This window comes from Crocodylus siamensis, chromosome 1 (genome assembly GCF_052110815.1).
Source record: "Crocodylus siamensis isolate JL-2025a chromosome 1, ASM5211081v1, whole genome shotgun sequence".
NCBI classification, from domain to species: Eukaryota; Metazoa; Chordata; order Crocodylia; family Crocodylidae; genus Crocodylus; species Crocodylus siamensis.
This window is the reverse complement of record NC_143395.1, coordinates 415,025,524-415,042,776: the sequence shown is the minus strand read 5'-3', so window position 1 is coordinate 415,042,776 and position 17,253 is coordinate 415,025,524. Positions and strand designations below refer to the sequence as shown.

At 44.3% G+C, this 17,253-nt stretch overlaps 1 protein-coding gene across 3 annotated transcripts in view; it reads left to right on the top strand.

The window, feature by feature from the left end:
* Nucleotides 1-17,253, top strand: part of UVRAG (UV radiation resistance associated) — a 145,568-nt gene that overhangs the window by 16,705 nt on the left and 111,610 nt on the right. Inside the window, exons 1-6 of one of the 3 annotated variants that reach the window (XM_090030752.1) lie at nt 314-435; nt 1,110-1,227; nt 3,734-3,768; nt 7,996-8,157; nt 9,678-9,752; nt 13,564-13,649. In XM_090030752.1, coding sequence (XP_089886878.1) covers nt 376-435; nt 1,110-1,227; nt 3,734-3,768; nt 7,996-8,157; nt 9,678-9,752; nt 13,564-13,649 — 536 coding nt within the window. In that variant the 5' untranslated portion in view covers nt 314-375. Of the gene's footprint in view, nt 1-313; nt 436-1,109; nt 1,228-3,733; nt 3,769-7,995; nt 8,158-9,677; nt 9,753-13,563; nt 13,650-17,253 lie in introns of those variants that run through there. The other 2 variants (XM_090030751.1, XM_090030753.1) reach the window with 2 other exon arrangements.

The window sequence follows — 17,253 nt, the reverse complement described above, 5'->3', positions numbered from 1 at the left end:
TAAACTAAAGAGTGCATATTAAAGTAGCCAATGAGAACTTTTTGACCAGTATTGAGCATTAAGTGGCAGTAGCTGGCAATAGCTAACATCAGGCAGTAATAGAGAACTTCTTTAAAATCTTCTCTTTTTTGTTCAGAATAACTTGTTCTGCCTAGAAAAAGGGTGTTTGGCCTCATGCACGTGTCTGAAGACTCTTGCAAATGCTGACTTGAGCAGACGGTCAGCTGCATGGGAAGGTGCGGTGTATAGAAGCCTTTGTGAAATGGAGATGCTTGCCTGCATTTGAGGGGGCTGTGCTGGGTCTTGACATCTGTTGGGTAACCTTGGCCCAGAAGTTAGGACTAAAACACAGGTTGCCAGAACTGGAAAATTTGGATGATTGTGCGCACACACACATGCACACGCACACACATTTATACCACATATATAAACAAGGTAATAAACACAAGAGAGGGTGTGTGTGTGTGTGTGTGTGTATGTATGTATGTATACCTTGTTTTTATTTATATATGTATGTATATGTAAGCACACGTGCATGCTGAAAATGAGATCCGTTTTATTTAAGGGTGTAGTTACCAAGTTTCTGTTGCTCTTATGAGCTGGGACAGCCTTGTTTAGTCAGCCACATATGTATTTGGTTTGGGTCACACTTTTACAGTTATTTCATGCTCTGCGTGCCCAGCAGCATCTTTCCAAAATAGACTCTTTGCTTATGTTGTGAGCGAACACAGAACGTCTGTTATCGCTGTTACTGGAAGGTGCTTGGATATTATGGTGATGGGCCTGGCATAAGGAGCTGCATAGAACGGAATGCAGCCGAGGAATAGACTTACTGTCTTACTTTTGGGCGCTTGTAGGCTACTGTTTATTACCCACTTATCCAGTTGTTAATCCATTACTGCCATTTCATCCACTTCATTTTCATAGCTGGATTAATAATTTCCAAATATTTGAGTTGGTTTAATGACAAGAGGCTTCTTCAGACCAGATATTTTTATTGAATTCTAAGGTTGCTTCTTACAGCCTTTTCATGGAACAAAGTGGCTGTTTACGTAACCAGTTGCCACCACCTGTTTTTCAATATTTCCCCCTTATTTCCTCCCACTTAGCGACGGCTTCGCCACCTACGGAATATTGCTGCACGGAATATTGTTAATAGGAATGGCTTTCGCCTCCTGGATACCTACTTCACTCTTCACTTGTGTGATAACACCAGGATATATAAAGGTAAAAAAATAAAAAAGCCTGTTACAGATGTTCTCATTCTCTATCTTTCTATACTACTACAATGCTCTCCTCTGGCATGTCTTTTTCATTGAAATCCAGCATTTCAATGAGTCTCACTGCCAATGGGAGACTTGTATTTCATCTGAAAGTACAAGAAAACTCTTCCTGCTGTTAGGAAAAGGAGTAAAACTTGTAGCCGGTTCTAATCTGGCTCACGCAGTTTTCTTTGCTGTGGTCCAAGCATTGAACTTGGTCAGCTTGACATTAGCTTTCAATGGCTTGTTCTGTTTAAAGGAGCCAGAACTTGTATAATGGAGCACTGCATTACTGTGCAGTAACTCAGATTATGGTTTTAAAGGCCTGGTCTCCTGCTGCTGGTATATTCTAAGCTTCAGACATTATTCAGCAGTTGATAAAGATTAAACTATTGACGCAGCAGCAGCGGGCACACTTTGCCATGCCATGCCAGCTCTGGAACACCTATTCTGCTTCTCCTGCATCTGACCTGGGCTCCTATTGTGCCTGGGTTTGGGGCGTAATATATCTTAAGTTTTTTTTTTTTCTAAGGGTGCTTATCACTGTGGTAACCCTGGTTGAATTCTTCTTGAACTATTTTCTTCAGCTGGAATTCTGCCACTGAAAATTTTTTCCCCACTCCTAGCCTAGTAGAAGCATGACTGCTTAGCATAGCTTTTCAGAAGACTGTGAACGAAGAATGGGTTTAACCTACTAGGCTAGGAGCGTGGAAACCATTTTAGTTATCACTGTTTTAGGTAGGATGCACTACTTTAAAATAGTAATGGGAACAGCTGCTGTGGTCTTAATGTCGTATGTTCTTATACACGTAGATGAGACCTGGCAACTGAACAAATTAGACTCTTTCTACACATCCCTTCCCAACCTCTGACACTATTTGAGGATTAAATACCTATAGCTAGAATAGGTTATTAGATTAAAATAGGGGTGTCGAATGTTTGTCTTATGGACCAGACCAGGTCAGTGGAGCAGTGTCATTTGGCTTGGTGGCGAGGTGAGTGGGAGGCAGGTCTTGCTGCTGAATTTAGGGGCATGGAGCCAAGTCAGGTATGTGTCAGTGTCAGGGGTGAGCAACAGGTGCCTTCATCTTTATGGCTCCCTGATGCTGCTCACCCCACTGCCGTATCCAGATGTGGCCTGCAAAGAGCGTGAGTGACTAATATGCCTGGACTGAAACAGTTTAGTCTTGATGAAAAGATTCTGCCTAATGCTGCTAAGGTTGAAGATATGTTGCATTCAGCAGGTCATTGTAATATAATTAATACGCTCTTAAATTGGCTGTGTGACATTAAACTTCCTTTTTAGAAGTATGCAAACAGATGGTATTCTTATCTTGCTCCAGACAACATTTATCTGCACTATGTAGTTCAGATTTGCCCCCCTTTTATGGTTTGATTTATTACTTGCACTGCAACAAAGGCATATGTAGTGGCAAAAATGGTGTTTCCCTGCCCTCTCACCCCCACCTTCCTTTTCCCAGTCACCCCCTTCTCCTATCCCAGCTCTGCTGTTGCTAGAGCTTCCTTTTTAAATCAGTCCAAGCATGAATTACCTCAACCCAGAGAAATCCCAAACTGTTGTACAGCTGTTTGGGTAGAGCTGACAAGATCTTTGTGTTGCAGCATGAGTTGGCAGGGACAACTGCATTTTTGCTACCTAGTTCTTGCATAGTATTTCCCAAACTTTTGCTACCTGGGGCGCACTTTTTTTTATTTTTATTTTTATTTTTTTCCAATTAAAATTGGTGGTACATTTCACTCTCTTGTACCCAAAAAGAGGGAGTGGGAAAAGCAGTGGCAGCACAGTTGCAGCTTGCAAATGTCTGGTCTCTGGTCCAGACGCCCTGAGGCTGGGGAGTGGCATCCGAAACAAAGTTCATGCATCTCTGAGAAACGACAGGGTGCCAGCACCGCTGTGGTGGGGTGTGGAGTGCTCCCTGAATATGGGCATACACAGCCTCTTGCACCTGGTGGGCTGTGCTGGGACTGGACATCTGCAAACTGCCACACCCTAGCTGCACCTGGGGGATACTGTGTCCCTGTCTGCACCCTGCCCTACATGCAGCATGTGCCCCCTTCCCCTCAATAGTAGTGTGCCTGCAGCACACTGGTGCTGGGAATTGCTCTTCAGGTGTCCTACAGAAGTGCTAGAAGTCCTGCGTGATCCTGGAACGTGGCCATTGCTCTTCCCCATTCCAGAAAGTGAAGGTACCGTCACGAAACCTCACTGTGAGGGCAATTCAGCTTTGGAACAGGCTTCCTAGAGAAGCAGTGGAATTTCTACCCTGGGAAGCTGTCAAGCAGGTCAGACAGGCACTTGACTGGGATGGTTTAGGACTTGGAAAGAACCTGTTGCATTTTAGAAAGACTGGTGTTTGAATTGGAATAAATATGTTGTGTCCAAGTTTAAAGTAGGTTGTTTTTTTTTTTTTTCTTAGCTCATCCTCTCTCTTGTTTTTTCCTCTCTCTAGAATTTTATCAGAGCGAGGTGATTAAGAACTCTCTGGTAAGTTTTTAATATTGACTGTTTTGCATAAAAATCTGAATGCTTCATTTGTCTCTCGTCACATCTATTATTACATTATGTTCAGAAGACAGCACCTGAAACAGTTCTTGCTTCCAGACGGGATGTAATTGTGTTGTTTACTTTTGAAAATTCATAGAATATAAAGGGGAAGGGGCAGTGCTTTAGTTTTAATAACTTCAGGCTATCATGAACACCTTAACAACCTAACGAGTGTATCTACACATCACCCTATATCTCTGTACGGTGCGCTACAGCAATATAGCGATCACGTGAGTCTACATGTGATCAGTGGCTGTTTTGCTATAGTAGCGTGCTTCCCCATTTTAGCGCGTCGCTATGATGTAGTGGCAAAATCTAACTGTGTGCATGGCACGGTGGTATGGGCGTTTACTGCACCATGCTCTAGTACTTCCAAAAGGAAGTACCGTAAAAGCTCTGTTATCTGGCATCTCCTGGGAATGGGGGATGCTGTATAACAAAATATGTCGGTTAATTGAGCTGCCTGGGCTACTGCTTTTCTCGCTGCGTTTGGGGTGTCCTGTTGCCCCTCCTGCAGGCCCCACGGGACAGGGAGGCGAGCTCCGCACAGCCTGTTATGCCCCTGGGCTGTGGGGGCTCGGCAGCACAGGCTGCTTTGCCCCGGATCGTGGGGGCTTGGAGAAACCAGAAATGCCATGGTGGGCACTTCCGGTTTCACTTTATCCTACAAGCTGGCATGCCGGTTAATTGAGCATGCCGGCTTGTAAGATGCTGGTTAACAGAACTTTTACTGTACTAAAGCACTAAAAGGAAGTACTAAAGCATGGCGCCATAGCAGTGTCGCTGTATGGCGACATGTGGATGTGCCCACTGTCATGTAAATCTGAACTCATTACTGTGGTTACAAGCCATGTTGGGGGTAAGTAACTGAATGGTTTGAGAAATCTCTTGTACCTTTTGATAGCATTTTTTTATAGTTGGGTTGTTGCACCTGTCAACAGCAGAGGAAAGTGTTTTTTTTAAAAGAAATCCCACAATGCAATTGGAAAAACATGAAAACTAGTCAAGGGATATAAAGCAGATGTATAAAATAACCTAACTCATTTTAGATGCTCCATAGTTTTCAAGTTTAGCTGGGCACTTAAGATCCAGCATTGCTAGGGTTCTTCTGCCTGACCACTCAACTGTGAATATACAGCAATGGCGAGATGATCTTGAGTGCAAGGTACTCAGTCCTATTGATTTCCAGAGATATGATCCCAAAGCCTTGATACGTAAGCTCTCCTCCTGCTTCATGTTAGGCTGAAGTCCTACCCTGGAATATTGAAGAGATTTTCTTTGTTACTGCCCAAGGTGATTCTTGATTCAGGTGGACAAGGTGTAGCACTTGGATCTGGCTTCTTGGTTAGGTAGTTCTGCCTGAATAGTTGACTTTTTCCTCTTGGGCCTAACTGTCTTTAGGATAAGTGACCGTCTGCTGTCCCTTTGATTAGGGTAATTTAATTTCCACAACAGGCCTTTAAGAGGGGTGCATCAGACTTCAAAATAGCTTAATTGGGAAAGAAAATAGCAATTTTGTCCCTGTTCCAAGCCCTCTTCAAATGGATTGACATACCTAGAAGCTGAATTACTGAGTGGCAGTAACATTTCAGCAAATTACACTTTTTGGAAGTGTTTTTGCTTTGGCATATTAGTCACATCAACAAAACAGCATTCTCTTGGCCAATTGCTTTTAGTTTGGAAGAAAGTAAAGCCTTCTTGCAAACTTATTAGAGTTGAAAAGGGTAAATTTGTCTGGCAAGCTGTGAATCTAGCAGATGGTTTTAGTACTAGTCTGACTGTTTCACTATCTAGATGAGAATTGGTTATGGTTATGATACATACCAGTGCCAGCAATTGTAATGACCTGCCAAGCCCTACAAAACCTTTTTCTTAAAGGAAGCCAGTAACAAGACTCAGAACTTGGCTCGTATTTTTGATGGTTGGCAGTGAAGTCCACACAACATTTTTGCTTTCATTGCTTCTAGCCTCCCAGAACAAGCTATCCAGTGCTTTATTTTTCTACTCCCTGAAATGACTGTGTATTAGAAGCAGCAGCCTAGCATTCGCATGGCATGCTATAGGTATCCACAAATGTGGAGAGAGAATTCAGTAAGACAGGTTTTAAGTTGAACTTTTTGTTTTTGGTCATAACAGCTTCTTTAGACATGTCATTCATCATAATTTCTAGGAATTTGAGATTTAGAGCTTTTGGAAGTATTTGACCACTAAAGGCAAACTGCATTGAAACCCTTGCATATAGGTGAACGTTATGGAACATTATCTTGTGTATGCAAGCACAGTGAGCTATGAAGCGTATAGGTCCAGAAACAGTTTCCATTGCTTGGGTTTCAGTGCCAGCAGCCTGTAGATGGCTTCTGTGTAGCCAGAAGTTTATAAACTAGCATCTAATCCTGTGACCTTCCTACAAAGTATTCTGTATGTGCTGAATGCAGGGGGGCTGGGGGAAGGGGCATGTATTTAAAGATTTGCTTGGCTGACACCGATAGCTGACTTATTAACAAGCCATATTGGCCAATACCGATCTGATAGTTGATTTACAGGAATGCAGCTCCACAGCTTGGAGAGCACCCATGAAAACCCATCCCATGCTATTGGTAGCAATTTATCATTTTGCTGCCTTTCTTTAGTTAGAGCCTCACTTGATTACTGAAGCTCCACTTTGCACCTTAAGCAGCACCTGTGAAAAAGTTCTAGTTAACTGCCACCCTCCCTACCAGCATTATGCTTCCTTTTGTACAAGCTGCTATCAGATCTGTAGACAGCACCTTTTTTGGAAATATTGAAGTGAGTATGGGGTAAAGCAGGGCTGTCCAGCTGCTGGTTTGCAAGGGGTTAACGTGGCTGGTGGGCTCATGCCTGGCTACCATTTCCCCCCATGGTTGAGGTTTCTGGGGCAGCTGTGAGGGGGGTGGGAGGGAGGACTTGCTGTCTGGTGATAGCAGCTCTCATGGCTGGGGTCCTGGGAGCTTGCACCTGCCCCTGCATGCAGTCCACATGCTGTTTGGCTGGGGCTGGTGACTGTCGAAACTGGACAGCCCTGGGGTGATGGATGTTTCTGTAATCACTTGTTGGGAAAAAAAAGGGATCCTGTGGATGCTTCTTGCTCTGACTTGCTAATAACCAGCTGTGCGTGTTTAACTTGTCAGACTGCCTGAGCACCAGACAGCAAGGCTTGCATGGCTTTCATTTCACCTGCTGTCTAAGTTGTGCCTTGTCCAGTTGGAACTATTTTCCATTGCTGCTTAGGAACAAGACCACTATGATTATTCAGCTCATGGGACACCTGAAACCTTCAGAAACTGCATTCTTTAGACTCCTGCCAGAATAGCTCCCCTGGATTTCATCTGTGTTCTCACATTTCTACTGAGTTCTGGACTGGCTTGCCTCTCCACCTTTTTAAAATGAAGAAGTGCTATTGAGGGTGACAGCACTTGGGGTTTGGCATGGGTGACTGGAGCCTCCTGAGTCGGAGGGGGGGCAGTAGCTGTTGGCAGCAGGTATGGGGCTGGCGAACACCTGTAGAAACTGCCATCAGGGATGGGGCTGGTAGGCACTCGCGGAAGCCACCACTGGCAGCAGGGGCAGCCCTGTTGGGGTATGCCCCCCCCATCAGTCGCCTATGGGGTTTGGTCAGCGTGGCACAGTTCTGGGGGAGGAGCAGAAGGGGAAAATGAACAACTGTTATTTGGTGACATGTTCAGTTAGTGAGGAGCAAATTAGTGTTTGTAAAGTTAACTACACTGCCTTGTTTCGAAACCAAACCATAAAACATGGAACGGAGCAGTGTCTTTTCATGACGCCCCTTTTCTTAAATACCATTTTTCCCCATCAATTTGGAAAAAGTTTGTGTTTGTTCTGGCAACATGCAGTTGGAGAGGTAATTTCATAGCTTCTGGAAGGAAACAGAAGCGGGTTGGAATGTTTGGATTTGGCGCACAGGAATATGGGGGCCAGCCTAGGAAGCTGGATGGGGAGGGAAGGCTTGAATTACGAAGAAGAGCCTGATGGCTTTGCATAACTCGAACATCAGACTAGCAGGGTTCTACTTCAGTCCGTGCAAGCTGGACTCACGTATTCAGCCCTTCTTATAGTTTAAAAACTACAGATTATATTAACATGCAAGTTATTTGGTTGTTCTTACATCTTTATTTTGGACACCAACAGAATCCGACATGGAGGAGTCTTGACTTTGGACTAATGCCTGATCGCCTTGATACATCGGTGTCGTGCTTTGTGGTGCGGATCTGGGGTGGCAAGAAAGAGCATTATCAGCTGTTGATTGAGTGGAAGGTCAATCTGGATGGACTGAAATACTTGGGTCAACAGGTAAAATAAAGACATTTTTTCCTTAACCAGTAGATTGGGTAGCTAAAGGTTTGTGTTATGTAGAAGTGGTGAGTGGAAAAAGCCATCTAAAACAGCCTGGGAAAGAGCGAGCTAATGGGTAATGAATTATGGCATAAAACTAGTAATTAAAACCCTGTTAGTATGTATTGCTCAATCCATTGCAAGGAGCGATAATTAGGGCTGGCACATATTGTTAGACACCTTAAAGTGACTTAAGTTGCATTGTCTGTGTGAGTCTGCTAACAGTGGCCCTAGTGGAGAAACTGTGGTATGGTTATATATATGGTTCAATATCTCTGTGCTTCTGTACACATCAAGATGTTAATTTAATGCAGTGATTGAATGTCCACAGTGCCCTTTGTTCTAAAGAATAAAACAAGATGATGCTACTAATCCTGAGAATTTTTCTTGTGCTTGTCCATTTCTGGAATATTGGGATGGAGAGGTCAGTTAGTCATAGAAATTTAGGGGTGGAAGGGACCTCAGGAGGTCACATCTAGTCCAGCCCTCTGCTCAAAGCAGGACCAGCCCCAACGAAACCATCCCAGCCAGAAACAATCAGACAACAGCTGTCTGGTGTGGACTTGCTGTCCGTGGACCTTATAGGTAGAGTGTAATTTTTAGTCATGACCTTTTGTATAATGCAAGTCATTGAGCATGTGAGCTTGCATTACAACATCTAATGGTTTATAGAAAAATAGTACCTAATGCTGTATTTCCTGAAGTGAATGGAAGGTGTCTGCACACAGGTGCTGTTTTTAAAGTAATCTCAGATGGATATATTGCTATTTCCTGTTGCTTCAAGGAGATTCTTTTTAGAACGAGAGCACTTAAGGAGTTATTTGAAAAGTCAGTCTTCTAAAATGTTGGAAATGAAGTCACTTGTTCTGGAATCTGGTTCTTTTGCTGCACAAAATGCAAGTTTCAGTCTCATGTTTCTGTCCTAATAGAGTAAGGAAAGGGATGTTTGGAGAATGTTCTAATACTGGCTCTAGTTTATAAGTCACTACTTCTCTATAGAGAACTCACTATAGCATCAATTTTATGCTCAGCTGTAAGCTGCAAGAGCATATGGTCTAATTCTGAGTAGAGTCTTCTGAAAACTAGCTCCTATAACCAAGCAGCTTTTGAACTGCTGCTTTGATTTTTTTTAAATTTTTATTTATTTATTTATTTATTTATTTTTCATATTTTCAGTCTTTCTTTTGCTATGTGTTCTGGCCCTGGAAAGGAGGAAAGCTTGTTAGTAGATATGGTGTCTGTAATGAGACCGGATGCTGCAGAATAATTAATATAACTATTAATTTTCACTTTGTACCATGGAAAATAAGGGAGTACCAGAAATAATAGCTGAATACTCGGTCACTCAGCTTTGGAACTGGGGAAATCAATAATGTTTACAGCAGAAAAGGTGCCTCTAGCTGTCACAGAAACAGCAATTGAATATTGTATTCAGGAAAATTTATGTTGGCCTTAATATATCTCTTTTTGTTTTACAGATACATGCCCGAAATCCAAATGAAATAATTTTTGGTTTGAATGATGGTTATTATGGCGCTTCATTTGAACAGAAGGTAATAATGCTCACTAGTTATGCACACTACTTAGTACTCTTGGAATTTAAATCTCACCAAGTGAATAATAGCCTAGGTTGGAATTTTTAGTGCAGATGTGGAAATGTTAAGCCTTTAAATGAAAGTGGAAATTTACTTTCAGCTGTTCTAGAAAATTACGGTGTTTTGAATAGATGACCTCATTTCCAACAGTGCTGAGTTATCTGTCTTCCATATTTTTTAGCCAGGTGCTTACCTTTAGACATTCATGCTTCAAGACTGTAGCAAAGTCTTGCTATCCAGTTAATCTTGTCTTGTGAGTCACCAGCTTTAGTTTCCTAGTGATTTTAATGGAACTGATTGCAACCAGGTCTTGGCTTGCAAGTGACCATTCCTCCCGGTATACGAAGAGGGGGAAAATAAGCAAGTTAAAAATAAAGTACTTATAACTTCCCTGTTAGTAGCCATGTATCAGCTGAATCAGGAAATTCTTTACAGCAGTACAGAGCATACATGCTAGTACACTAAGTTACAGTTACAGAACAGGCCAATTATTCATTTTGCTGAACTTGTCTGCGATGAAGTGTTTCTGTTGCAACATCCTTACAACAAGAATGATCAGCTGTGCATCTTGTACCTAAATGGAATTTCAGTATTGACGTACTGTTGTTGCCAGCACAGTTTCAAATGTTAACTCTTCTGCTTGTCTTAATTGGAGAAGCATTGAAGCAGTCATTGCTGAATTATGGTATGTACGCTACACTGTTCCTGGCCTCCCTTTTCACTTAATTTGATAAAGATGCCTGGTGGGCCACAAAACCTGAGGGTTGAGTATGAAAGTGGTCCCCTGGTCTAATAACGTAGTGGTTCCCAACCCTGGAGTTTTTAAATCAATAGGCAAAAAATGGCCATGACACTTGGGAGGCCTGCATCACTGCCAGTGCACACACAACTACCAGTAACAAACCTAAACTTCCACATGCTAAACTCAGAGCTCAGGTGAAGCTGCCCCTGCTGCAGCTCTAGTGCACGAGGGACTGAAGCTAGCAGCAGGGGGCAGTCCTGGAGCACCTTCACAGCTTCACGGCGGGTTTGGAGCATGTGTTTTTGGCAGCAGTCTCAAGAACACTGTAGAGGCAGTGTAGACTGCCCTTATGGTTAGGGAAAAAGGGTTTTAAACTTTAAGGTGACCAGATTACACCAGTTATAAAAGTTAAGCTATATCATCATCTAATATACAAGTATATTTAAAGTTAATCTTCAGGCTTAATAGCCAGTTAAAACAGACTTTAGATTCAAGTTTTGGTTTGTTTTTTAAAGACGTTTCCTGCAAGCAAATGCCACTTGCTATTTTTACGGAGGCTCTAAGCACTGCATAATTAGAAGCAGCAATGACAATCGGTAAAAGCTTTTTTGGAAATGAGACTCAAGCTGTAAGACACTTTGGAAATTGATTCTGTTAGAGAATTTCATGCCTGCAGGGCACCTTAAAAGTCATTTAGTCCAACCTCTTTCAGAGATTTTGGATCTGCTTTTCCTAAACCATCCTAGCTAAATGCCTATTCAGTCCCTTGAAAAAGATATTTTGATCTTCCAACTTGTCCTCTACTCCATCTTCTCTTATGGTAATGGGCACTGAAAGTTCATCTCTGTCTTCCACCTGGAGTTGTGGCCTCAGGCCCTCCAACGTGGAGACATGCAAGGTGACTTCTCATGGGTTTTTTCCTGTCCCTACTTGCCTATCTTACCAGTCAGGTCCTGACTACTCTGCAAAGGTAGCCTGTCAGAATGTGTTTCAGGATATCTCAGGCAAGATGAGCTCCTCTGGCTTGCAGGCACAACTTGCTGTACCTGGTGACTGTGTTGAATAGTGCAGTGGATAGAAGAGGGAGGCCCTTATGGGGTGAGGGTAGTGGTGGAATGACCCCTCCTTTAATGAAGCTGGAGGTTCCCCCTTCCTTTTCACATTGTGGTTTGTGCAGACAGCCAGCTAAGGGTAGTGAGTCAGCCTTCTTTTTGGCTCCTGCTTTTTGTCACGGGGCACCAGAAGGTAGTTGCCTGGATGGAGTCTTGTAGCAGGATGGGTCGAGTAGATGGACTCTGGCATGCTCATACTGATGTGATGCTTTCCCCTTTTGAAGCTCCTGCTTCTCAGTTCCCTTCCTACTCTTAAACATAGCATGCCTGAGGAGGACTGACGTGAAACAAAACCTACTGGACCACATCAATGTGGTGGCAGTCGGGCCATGAAAGTCTCTTGCTTTGTGTTAGTCCTTCAGTCACAGACCTGGGTGAGGAGGTCTTCTTTTTCAAGGTCTTTCCAAAGATGGATCCTGCACTTCAAACTCCAAACATGCAGCACCTTGTGAAAGAAAGTGAGAAGCTGAAGAAAGAATATCTCCTTTGGAGATGTTACCCAATAAGACTTGTTGTATTGGTGTCTAGATATTTAGAACATATCTTGATTTGCTGTATTGTCAGTGTTGGGCGAGCTCTGGTGTAGTGTGTATTTTCAGTGGAAAGATGAAGTCCCTTCCACTTATTTACTAGGGACCAAAGCAGCTCTGCCTGAGGACTTCAGAGCACTTTGCTGTTAGCTAAGCCATATTGTGGGCTTTTGAGGAAAAGAGGGCATATAGATAAGAACTGCATCTCCCTCACTAAAGCACGGCTTTTTCTGTTATGGAAAGCATTTAACCATGTGCTGAAAACCTAGTGGCTCTCTCCTTTTCCCTCTCTGTCTCAGTATCAAATGGAAACTGCTTCAGGGACCTGGAAGTTCTGACCCTCATTTCCAAAAATGTTAGGATATTTAATGGCACTGTCGGGCCCTTCATCCAAAGCTCTCTGACTGTTGTGTGTTGTGCAACACGATGCTGTAATACTGAGCGGGAGCACTGCATTATTATTGACTCTGCAGAACAAGCTGTGAATGTGCCTGACCTGACCTGACTTGAAATTGTCTGAAGGCTGACAATTGCTGCACAAGGCAGCATAGCTATGTGGCAGTCATGGGCAAAATGAGAAAGGCATAAGTTTGTGCCAGTAAGATCTGGCTCATCAGGAGTCCAACATTTCTTGGATGCTTCCATGTCTTCCTTGGGAGACTACTTCTGTGACTCTTATGAGTATTTATGGCCTGCTGTTTTAGTGTCATATATGAGGACAGGTTTTCTTTCAAGACTTTCTGTAAGTCCCACTGAATTCAGTGTTCAGAGCTGAAGCTGGAGGTTTCAGTGAATGACGTTGGAACGTTTAACATGTCTTTGCATAAACGGTATTAGACGACTTGTGTGACAAAGGATTATACAAGTAGCAGTGGAAGACGGGAACTTGTCTGCAAGTAGCCTTTGTTGTTAGCTGTTAACTTTAAACTCCACGCGCTCCCACACTGAGCCCGGTGGATACCCAGAAGCAGCATCTCATTAGTTGGACCTGGCTCACCCAATGTCTGTATAAATCGGGCACTTTTAGTGGGGCTTTTTGGTACTTTTTATCTAATAGCTGACCAAATTAGCTTTAGATAAAAGCACCAAAAACCTCTGCTGAAGCACCCGATCTCTGTAGGTGCTACAGAGCTGGGTCGAAATAATGTGCTGCTGCTTCTGGTAAAGCACATTATTTCTTTGTTAATGTCTGCAAGCAACCTAAATGTATTGAGCTTAACTACAAGTTGCATGGTCTAGTTCATGCAGTTTTCTCTTCAGTGCTCATGGTTACTTGTCACACGTGTTCACCACAACTGTTTAGATAGTTGCACTGGTGTTCAGAAAATGCAGATTTGTCTTCGAAGAAGAAGGAAGAAATGACTCTCCTCTCTCTTTGCCTTCAGGATCACTCAGGTACCCAAAAGAATAGTCTTCTCCAGGTGGATCAGAATTGTGTTCGTAACTCATATGATGTCTTCTCTCTGCTTAGGTAAGGCTTTTTATTTCTGGAATAATCCTGTGCAACTTGAACTGCTCAGTGTATGAGGAAATGAAATCTATAACCTTTTTTAAAAAGGGAACTGTTTCTGGACTGAAATGCACTTTAGGGAAGTGCCTAACTGGTGCAGCGTTATCACTGCTAGTAACCCAGGAGCACTATCTGTCAGGAGGGCACTTGTCTTGTACCCCAGTGTCATTAAACCTCTGTGTAACAGAGATTTAAAATCAAGCCAGCCTGTGTAGCTTGCAGTCCCAGAGCCCTGTGCATTCCACATCCAACAGCTATGGAATCTACTTCCTGTGCTAAGCTCTGCAGAAAGCCCCTTGTCTGCTCCGCTCTACAAAGTGAAAGCAGATGAAACTAATTTTTAAAAAAAATTGTCCATAAAAAATGTACCCTGGCTCTTTCTAAAGCAGGGCTTGGCAACATATGACTTGCGCGCTTAGTCCAGCCTGTGGAGCCATGGCTATGCTGGGGCTGAACAGTAAGAAGCAGCGCAGGGGCCAGGAAGCTGGAAGTTATGCCTGCACTGCTGCAACTGCTATCCCTGTCCCTTCCCGCTTCACAGCCATGTCTATGCTGCATCCTCGGGGGAGTTGGAAGCTGTGCACCTATTGCTGTCACTTCCCACTGTACCCCGCTCTACCATTTCTTGTCTCCCCTGCTACTTCGCTGAGATGGGAGCACAGCATCCAGCCAAAGGGGAGCTGTGCTGGTCCTGGGCTGGATAGTGGGGTGAGGGGAGTGTGGGTTTGGAGAAGCTACACTTGGATCACACCTTGGAGGGGGAGCAGCGGGCTGGGAGAAGTCAACGTGGTTTGGACATGGATCATAGCTGCAGGACTAGCAGGGGCAGTGTTGTTTTTTCCCCAAATCCCCCAACCTCTGCACTGCTGAAGCCACCGTTCTGCACCAGGTTAGAGCTGGATTGTTCTGACCCATGGCCTGAAAATGGTTACCAGCCCCTTTAGTAGAGGGATGGGGTAATGCAGTAGCCAGAAGAAAAAGAGTGCTGTTTAGTTCGTGCATTCTTCTGATGACTGACTGACTTGCGCTCACTTTGGGAATGGATCCACATAGTGATCCCCATGAACACAACAGATTTCCTGTCAAGAAGTATTTTGGATTTCAGGTACTCTGTACAGGTACAGCAGTCTCCCTCTGTCAATCACAGTGCAGAACAGGAACTTTATTTTCCATCATGTACTTTATATGACTCAGTGGGGAAAGTTAAGGTCAAACAAGCAGAACGAATGGGAAGTCCCTGCAGTCTCAGAACTATGATGTGATCGGGATCGCAGAGACTTGGTGGGAGCTCACATGCCTGGAGCAGTGCTGCTGTTGGAGGTCACTGGGGAGAGCAACAACGGTGGTGTCATGGTGGGTGTGTGCTATAGACCACCAGACCAGGAGGATGAGGTTGTTGAGGCTTTCTTCAAACAGCTAGCAGACATTTCCCCATCACAGGCCCTGATTCTCACAGGGAGCTTCAGTCACCTGCTGGGAGGGCAATACAGCAGTGCTCAGGAAATCCAGGATGTTTTTTGGAGAGTGTTGGAGACTGCTTCCTAGTGCAAGTGCTGAGAGGCCACTAGGAGCCATGCCCTCCTTGGCCTGCTGCTCACAAATAGGGAAGACTTGGTGGAGAACGTAGAAGTGGATGACAACTTGGGCACAGTGACCATGAGATGACTGAGCTCAGGCTCCTGAGGAAAAGAAGGGAGGAGAGCAGCTGAGTAAGGACCCTGAACTTCAAAAAAGCAGACTTCAGCTCCCTCAGAGAACTGTTGGGCAGGATCCCCTGGTAAGCCAGGCTTTCGGGGGCGGGGGAAAGGACTGCAGCAGAGCTGGGTGTATTTTAAAGAAACCTTACTGAGCGTGCAGCAATGAACCATCCCAAAGACAGGAAGAATAGCAGGGAACTCTTCAGGGAGCTAAAACACAAAATAGAAGCTTATAAGAAGTGGAAACTTGGACAAATAGCTAGGGAGTCATATAAGCGCATTGCTCGGGCTTGCAGGGATGAAATCGGGAAGGCCAAAGTGCAATTGGGGTTGCAGCTAGCAAGGGACGTGAAGGGTAACAAAAAGGGTTTCTACAAGTATGTCAGCAACAAGAGGAAGGTCAGGGAAAATGTGGGTCCCTTACTTTTGGGGGAGACAACCTAGTGACAGATGATGAGGAAAAGGCTGAAGTACTCAATGCCTCTTTTTACCTCCATTTTTACAGGCAAAAAGGTCCCAGACTACTGCACCTGGCAGCACAGTTTGGGGAAGAGGTGAGCAGCTGACAGTGGTAACAGAACAGGTTAGGGACTATTTAGGAAGGCAGGAGGGGTACAAATTCATGGGGACGGACGTGATGCACCTGAGGGTGCTGAGGGAGTTTGACTGATGTGATTGCGGAGCCGCTAGCTATTATCTTTAACAACTCATGGCAATTGGGAGAGGTCCCACACTATTGGAAATGGGCAAATATAGTGCTTATCTTTAAGAAAAGGAAGATCTGGGGAACTACAGACCAGTCATCTTCACCTCAGATCCTCAAGGAATCCATTTCTAAGCACTGGAGCAGAAGGTGTTGGGAACAGTCGGCATGGATTCACCAAGGGCAAGTCATGTCTGACCAACCTGATTGCCTTATACGAGATTAATGGCTCTGTGGATGTGGTGTACCTTAATAATTATTATAATTTTTTTTTTTTTTTTTTAAGCAAGGCTTTTGATTGCAGTCTCTCACAATATTCTAAGCTCAGGAAGTACTGGCTAGATGAATGGACTGTAAGGTGGATAGAAAAGTGGCTGGAGCATGGGTCTCAGAGGGTAGTAATCAGTGGCTTGAGGTCTAGTTGACAGCAGCTGGTATCAAGTGGAGTGACCCAGGGGTTGGACCTGGGGGCAGTTTTGTTCAATATCTCTTCATCAGTGACCTGGAAGATGGGATGGAGTGCACCCTCAGCAAGTTTGCAGATGACACCAAGCTGAGGGGAGTAGTAAATATGCTGGAGGGTAGGGCTAGGATTCAACAAGACTTAGAGAAATTGGAGGATTGGGCCAAAAGAAATCTCATGAGGTTCAACAGGGAGAGAGAGGTGGTGGATGGGTCATTTTCAACCTGGAGGAATGTGGGCAGTGGAGTCCCCCAGGGCTCGGTCCTAGGGCCCGCACTGTTCAACATCTTCATCAGCGACTTGGACAAGGGAGTGAAAAGCACCCCGTTCAAATTTGCGGATGGCACTAAGATGTGGGGAGACGTGGGCGTGCTAGAAGGGAGGGACAGGCTACAACTAGACCTGGACAGGTTACAGGGATGGGTGGATGAGAATAGGATGGGATTCAGTACTGACAAGTGCAGGGTGCTGCACCTAAGGAGAACCAGCAGCATACTTACAGGCTGGGGAACTCCCTTCTCGCCAATGCAGAGGCAGAAAAGGAGCTTGGTGTGGTTATTGATTCAAAGATGAACATGGGCTGCCAATGTGAGGACGCGGTCAGGAAGGCTAACCGTACCTTGTCATGCATCCACAGATGCATCATGAACAGGTCCAAGGAGGTGATACTGTCCCTCTGTGACACTGGTCAAGTCACAGCTG